The sequence below is a fragment of the Charadrius vociferus genome, unplaced genomic scaffold (genome assembly GCF_000708025.1).
Source record: "Charadrius vociferus isolate BGI_N301 unplaced genomic scaffold, ASM70802v2 scaffold832, whole genome shotgun sequence".
Lineage (NCBI taxonomy): Eukaryota > Metazoa > Chordata > Aves > Charadriiformes > Charadriidae > Charadrius > Charadrius vociferus.
In genome coordinates this window covers 12037-19738 of record NW_009647232.1, presented here as the reverse complement: position 1 = coordinate 19738, position 7702 = coordinate 12037, and the positions used below count along the sequence as shown (strand labels likewise).

Here is a 7702-nt window from a genome sequence, read left to right as displayed (position 1 = left end):
CTTTGAGGGTAGTGGAGCACTGGCACAGGCTGCCCAGAGAGGTTGTGGCGTCTCCCACTCTGGAGACATTCAAAACCCGCCCGGACGCCGTCCTGTGCAACCTGCTGTAGGTGACCCTGCTCTGGCAGGGGGGTTGGACTAGATTATCTCCAGATCCCTGACCGTTCTGTGGTTCTGTGAAATGCCGGATTCTGCACCTGAGATGGATTAACACTGGACAGAAGTATAGATTGGAGAGGAGTGGCTGGAGAGCAGCCCTGCAGAAAGGGATCTGGGGGTGCTGGTTGACCATAGGCTCGGTAGGAGTCAGCAGTGTGTCCTGGCAGTCAAGGGGGCAAACCACATCCTGGGCTGCATCAAACACAGTATAACCAGCTGGTCAAGAGCGGGGATCATCCCGCTGTGTTCAGAGTTGGTATGGCCTCACCTTGAGTATTGTGTGCTGTTCTGGGCCCCACAAGTGAAGAAGGATGTGAAGGCCCTTAAATGTGTCCCAGAGGAGGGCAACAAAGCAGGTGGAAGGGCTGGAAGGCATGTCGTATGAGGAACAGCTGAGGACTTTGGGTTTGTCTAATCTGGAGAAAAGGAGGCTGAGGGGCGACCTTATTGCTCTCTACAGCTTCCTGAGGAGGTGAAGTGGAGAGGGAGGTGCTGAGCTCTTCTCCCTGGGATCAGGACGTGTGGGAATGGCTCAAAGCTGCATCAGGGGAGCTTCAGACTGGACATTAGGAAGCATTTCTTTTCTGTGAGGGTGGCCAAACACTGGAACAGGCTTCCTAGAGAGGTGGTCGATGCCCCAAGCCTGTCGGTGTTTCAGAGGCCTTTGGATAATGCCCTTAATAACATGCTTTAACTTGGTCAGCCCTGAATTGGTCAGGCAGTTCAACTAGATGATCGTTGTAGGTCGCTTCCGACTGAAATAGTCTAGTCTCGTCTATTCTAACAGCAATTTACTGTCTCTGGCCATGATGAACACCTTATTGAATTACAAGGCTAACATATGTTTATGATATACTTAAAGAAGTTTATGATTTCATAGTCTGCTCCACAGAGCATGGGAAGAAGTCTCTTATTGGTTCCTTGAAGAGTATTATAGCTAATATATATAAAGCTATTTCTTATTTTGTAATTTCAGGACTTCTGCTTTTTGCTGTCTACCAGAGCTGGGGGATTAGGTATAAACTTGGCATCTGCTGACACTGTAGTTATATTTGATTCTGACTGGAATCCACAGAATGATCTTCAAGCACAGGCTAGAGCCCATAGAATTGGACAGAAGAAACAGGTACGCACGCTTGTCTTTTAAGCTTCAAACCTGAAGGAGGGTTTCAAATGGTAGTCATAAGCTGTCTGTCTGGGCCATCACAGTTCTTATGTATTTTGAGAATAACTAATACTTGCCAAGAATGTGTAAAAATGTTAAGAATGCTAATTTGCCTTTAAAAAAAAATTATAAATTGCATGGCAGCTGTTGTATATGGATGGGTAGGGAGAAGAGTTGTGGACTTGTCCCACATTTATTGGCATCATGTCGTTCTATAAAGTAACTGCTATATATCAGGCGCATCCATTTTACTTAATGTTAATGAAGTTAAATACTTTGTAGTTCTCTGGGTTCCTTTCTTGCAGAAGTCTTCAAGCAGTAATCAGATATAACACTTTTCCTTTCCTTGTGGCCATGCTTTTGCCTAATCACAGAAGTTTAAAGAGGAGAGGTCTAAGGATTTCTTTCTTTTTTCTTTTTAAATACTTTATGTAGAGATTATGGTAACATGATTGGCTAGTTTCATATATGAAATACTAGTTCATTATGATTTAGAAGATTTGTAATCATGACTAACATTTCTCCCTGTTGTTGCTCAAGGGTTTTTTGTTAACTTCATCTTAATATTGTTTTCATGTGTAATTTGTGAGCATGTAAATAAAGCCTTTTTTATAATATGCATAGGTTAATATTTATCGGCTAGTTACAAAAGGATCAGTAGAAGAAGATATTCTTGAAAGAGCCAAGAAAAAGATGGTGTTAGATCACTTAGTAATTCAGAGAATGGACACAACAGGGAAAACTGTACTACATACAGGCTCTACTCCTTCCAGGTATATTTGTTTATTTTTTCAGATTAACTTATGCTTAAGTATACCTGACTATTTGAGTAAAAATGCAAGTCATTTCACTTGGTTAATAAAAGGCAAAAAAAATGTGATAAGGAGTTATGTAAGTAAAGACTGTAAAGTATATTGTCTTTTTACATTTTTTTGCATATTAAATATAGTTTTTATTTAAGTCAAAAGGAGGTTTAATTGACTCATGGTTATAGTAATTTGAAAAAATTCACTAAGGTAAAGTATTTATCTGAAACTTTCTGTATTTCAGCTCAACACCTTTTAATAAGGAAGAGTTATCAGCAATTTTGAAGTTTGGTGCCGAGGAACTTTTTAAAGAACCTGAAGGGGAAGAGGAGGAGCCTCAGGTAAATGGAACAGTGCATCTATACTTGATGGACAGAGAAACTAAAAATGCATATGATTTTTTTTGTTGTAAAGAGAAACATCTGTTTCAGGAAATGGATATAGATGAAATCCTGAAGAGAGCTGAAACTCGAGAAAATGAGCCAGGCCCCCTAACTGTAGGAGATGAGTTGCTTTCACAGTTCAAGGTATTGCTCTCTTCCCTTAATTATACTTTCCTTTAGAAATGTTACTTTTTCTTCTTTTGTGCACCTGTTCAACTTTTCTTCATTCTTATGAAACAGGTGACAATAAGTCAACTCTTTGGCATAGAATGTCTTTTCACCTATACTGCCAGTGCAAACATTTAAAAAATACATAATGTATTTTGCTAATAAAATAAGAAAGAGATTTACAAATACTTTAGTCTTTGATTTAATTATTGGAATACTGGGGAGGGCTGTTTTTCATTTAATGCTTTATGCACCTGTGGTACTTCTGAAAACAGAGAATGAAGTTTGGATTTCTTAGTTGATGACTTTTAGAAATTCCTTTAAGCCCTCACGTAAACGTGAATGCCAGATACACTTAACTGGATAATACTTAATATTTTAAATGGGTCCAAATTGTATGTGGTGATTTTGGGTTTTTTGTGTTTTTTTTTTGTGTGGATCTTTTTGTTGTTGTTGTTTAGGTTTGGTATGCGTGTTGTGGTTTTGCTTGGTTTTTTGTTTAAAGCAGGGCAGGAATTTTTTAGATCAGTAGAGTACTAAATCACTTTCCTGCTAATCATTCATTTGCAACATATTGTGATTTCTACAGTTCATTAATGTTTGGTTAGTTCTATATTATTATAGTTTCATATTAACTCAGGTATTCAATTAGACTTGCTTTCTGCTTTGAAGGAAATTAAACAACAATCACAGCTATTGGGGAGGCATTTCATAGTATTTCTATATTACTCAACTTGTAAAAGAAGAAAAATATCCTCATCTTTATATTCAGCCATGTTGCATGGAGTGTGCGCATTTCATATATGAAAATACTTTCATTAGAGACAGTGCTTCATGAAGCATTTTATATGTGTATATTTTGTGTATATATAAAAAAATCAAATATGCTGTTCTGAAATAAGTTTTCCTAGAATATTAACTACTGACTCTTGTTTGAATAAAATCATGTATTGATTTGGTGAAAATACTTATGTTCCAATACATAAGGTAGCTAACTTTTCCAATATGGATGAAGATGACATTGAGCTGGAACCAGAACAAAATTTAAGAAACTGGGAAGAAATCATTCCAGAAGTCCAGCGGCGACGAATAGAAGAGGAAGAAAGACAAAAAGAACTTGAAGAAATATATATGCTCCCAAGGATGAGAAATTGTGCAAAACAGGTATCTCTGGGTTTTGACCAACTAACTTTGATTTTTTGTTGTTGTTGTTTGGTTTTTTGTTGCTGTTGTTTTAGCTTGTACTTTTGGGTTGGGTGGTTTTCACACATGGTGCCCCCCTCCTTCCCATTTTTTGACAGTCTAGCTAACACATTATAAAATGTTTTAGTCATGTAGCTTTGAACTACTTAATCTGAAATTCCAGATCAGCTTCAATGGAAGTGAAGGGAAACGCGGTAGGAGCAGAAGATATTCTGGATCTGATAGTGACTCCATCTCAGAAAGAAAACGACCAAAAAAACGTGGACGACCACGAACTATTCCTCGAGAAAATATTAAAGGATTTAGTGATGCAGAGATTAGGCGGTAAGATGTGGGGGAACATGCATATTTAAAAGGACAAAACATATTTTTTTATCATTTTAGAGTTTGAAAATACAGAAAACAGTCTATTTTTCCTGAATTTATTTGAAATTTTTTATTCTAGGCATTTAAGGCTTTACTCTGTGTAGTTTGGCGTGCTGACATAAGGAACTGTTATGTCCAGATTTTGAATCTTTTTTGGTGAGGGATAACATTGGGTTCAAAAAATGTTCTCAATTGTAAAACAATCTTTTATTCTTCCTGAATCCCCTGAAGACAGTGATTTCGAAAACCAGTTTCTAAAATGGGTGAGCTTTTTTTTTTAACCCCACAAACAAAATATTCTACTACCCATCATTTAACCTAAAAACTGTAGTTGAAGAAATGATATGCACATTTTTGTGGAAATACCTACAAAAGGTTCAGTGAGTTCTGTTTTGTTTTAAATTTCTTGCCATTGTAATTGAATTAATGTTATATGGTGCTTTTAAAAAAATATATATAAATAAAACCACAAAATCCATTTTGATAAGTTGTTGTGATTTAACCTCAGTAGGCAGCTAAGCACCACACAGCTGCTTGATCAATCTCCCCTAGAGGGATACATTTTTAAAACCAGTGTAGTTAAGCATACGTTTTTTAACTGCAAAATTATTTTTTGTTACTAGGTTTATCAAGAGTTACAAGAAATTTGGTGGCCCACTTGAAAGGTAAACTTATTTGATTATATTTGTATAGCAATTTGGAAACTTGTTTTCATTAAAATTAGAACAATACACCAAGAAACCTTAGATTGAAGAGAAAATAGTGTGCCTAATCTTTTGCCCTGACTTTAAATTCATTTAAACATGAATTTAAATTATATTCTTCATAAATTAAATTATATTCTTCATAAATTTCTTCATATATGTTATGTACGTTGATAGCCAGTTCGACAGATCTTTAAATTTTGAAAGACTGCTTGTTTTTCTTTATGCTTTACCTACTGTCTTGTTTAAACTGCATTAGTGACAATTGTTCAGTTTTCTTGGTTGATTGATAGAGTGGATAAAGCCATAGGCTTTCAACAGACTAACTGCCAGTTTTGCATTTTTCTCATTGTCAGTTCTTACTTTTTCTGTATTACTCTGTATTTTAAGAATAATTTCCCACCTTCATTTTCTTTAACAGTATTTATAGTATATATGATCTTATTATATATAATAGTTCCTTTTCTATTTAAAAGAATGTGTAGTAATGTAACTCAAAACTGTATCGTTAGTGTCCTTTATAGTTCCTGTTGTATTGTCCTCTATGTGAAACACCCTTTTTTATAGTTTCTGTATTCTTTTCTATAGCTGCTTTTAACTGCATGGATCAAAATTGTACAGAGCATAGCAAGTATGGGTGAATGATAACTTACATGATCACTTCTCTAGTTTCAAAATCTGAAGGAGACATTCATAATACTAGTTTTAAAGCTGTCAAAACATATTTGTTTTCTTACAGGTTAGATGCTATAGCTAGAGATGCTGAGCTAGTTGATAAATCTGAGATGGACCTTAGACGTCTAGGAGAACTTGTACATAATGGATGCATTAAGGCTTTAAAGGACAATTCCTTTGGACAAGAAAGAGCAGGTAAAGTGTGTTTGGGGGTGGGGAGAGGAATAAAAAACGTCAAGAGATCTGAATAATTCTTGCACTCTGATTATAACAAAACAATTGTGTTAGGGGAAAACATTAACAAAATGTTAGCATGCTAGGTGATTTGGAAAAAAGGATTATAGTAAGAAGACTTTTTGGGTTTGGTTTTTTTCACCTCTTTTCCTGAGTGAGTTGTTGCAGTAGAACGCAGAATGTTTTTGCTTTACCATGAAATTTAAAATTAATCTGCTGTTATTATCTCAAAGACCTTGAGTTTCTGGAGTTTAATTAAAGTGTTTGGTTAAGAAAAAGTCATTTGCTATAATTGAATGTCTGCTGCTATAGCATCAAACTTTCTTTTTTCTTTATGTTTGTCTATAAGATACACATAAAAGCTAAATATTTTAATAATTTGGTCCTTTATTTTAAGGAGGTAGACTTGGGAAAGTTAAAGGCCCAACATTCCGAATATCAGGAGTGCAGGTGAATGCAAAGCTAGTCATCTCTCATGAAGAAGAGTTGGCACCATTACACAAATCCATTCCTTCAGATCCAGAAGAAAGGAAAAGGTATTTTTTTTCTTTTCCTAAAGGAAACCATAATGTAGAAAGTTATTCAAGGCTTTTATGCATATATTTAAGCAATTCAGACTAAGCACACTGGGACATCAGTGTCACTCCATTCCCTCTAAGAACTGGCAGCAGCAATCTGCTCCACATCCTTTCTTTATTCTTTTTTCCCTCTCCTTAGAAGCTAGTATTTGCTTTGGCTTCTGAGCTGTATTCATTGGGGACTGGGTTCAGTTACTCTTAATTATTCCAGACTAGAAATTAGACTTGTTGAGGAGCTGCTTTGTGTCATCTCTGCCTGAGAGAAAGCAATATTTGTCAAAGTGGAGCAGATGGTAATTGTTGGTAGTTGTTTAGCCCTCTGAACTTTTTAGTGTATCATAGTCCCCAGACTATCTGCTTATTCAGTTAGAAGTTACACTTGAGTAATATTTTAAGCTTATCTTCATGATTAGCCAGTTCTGACTTGATCCATGGCCACAGATAGACGTCTGATGTTCTTTATATCTTAATCTTGATCTGCTTTAAAACATGTTTTGGTACTAAATTCAATAAATGTTTTATAGAAACTGTAAGAAAACCTGATAGATATCTGGATTACTTACCTAAATATACCAGGATCTTAGTGATGTGTGGCATGCCCCCTCTCCCTTACTAAGTTTGAGAAAATTGCTTATTTATGTTTCTAATTTATTTCTACTAGATATGTCATCCCGTGCCACACCAAGGCAGCTCATTTTGATATAGATTGGGGTAAGGAAGACGATTCCAATCTGTTAATAGGTATCTATGAATATGGCTATGGCAGCTGGGAAATGATAAAAATGGATCCTGATCTCAGTTTGACACAGAAGGTATGTCATATACAAAATTTCATCAAGGAATTTTTTTTTTAGGTAATAATGCTAATAAGAACAGTTACTGAAAGAGCTTATTTTATGATAACTGAAATTGTACAGAAGTTAGGTCAGTTGTACTCCTTTGTATCCTTCTGGTAAATTATATTTCAAGATTTTGTGTATTCAGTTGAAGTATACCTTCTTAGAGTCTGTTATGTTTTTATATTTCTATGTATTTGGATCTCTGTCACTTGAGTTCTTTCTCTTCCATCTTTTGCTTCCCTAGTTTAAATGCTCTACTTGTGTTAATTTTATTCTTGGTCTTTTGGAGGGAAGGTTGTTTTGGGGTTTTGATTTTCCTATCCCTGGTTTCTTTGCTTGAAACTCTTTAATTCACAACATGAGAATAGCTATACTCATCAGAGTAGAAGCACAATGGCTGCTTAGAAGTAGTGAGAAACATT

The 7702-nt window shown here is 35.7% G+C and overlaps 1 protein-coding gene across 1 annotated transcript in view; it reads left to right on the top strand.

Annotated features, from left to right (window-relative positions):
• LOC104281797 (chromodomain-helicase-DNA-binding protein 1-like) overlaps window positions 1-7702 on the top strand; it is a 73918-nt gene that overhangs the window by 54504 nt on the left and 11712 nt on the right. Inside the window, exons 18-27 of the mRNA XM_009879845.1 lie at window positions 1136-1285; window positions 1949-2097; window positions 2375-2471; window positions 2562-2657; window positions 3669-3845; window positions 4048-4208; window positions 4874-4915; window positions 5694-5824; window positions 6261-6399; window positions 7103-7253. Of these exons, the coding sequence (XP_009878147.1) occupies window positions 1136-1285; window positions 1949-2097; window positions 2375-2471; window positions 2562-2657; window positions 3669-3845; window positions 4048-4208; window positions 4874-4915; window positions 5694-5824; window positions 6261-6399; window positions 7103-7253 (1293 nt within the window). The remainder of the gene's footprint in view (window positions 1-1135; window positions 1286-1948; window positions 2098-2374; window positions 2472-2561; window positions 2658-3668; window positions 3846-4047; window positions 4209-4873; window positions 4916-5693; window positions 5825-6260; window positions 6400-7102; window positions 7254-7702) is intronic.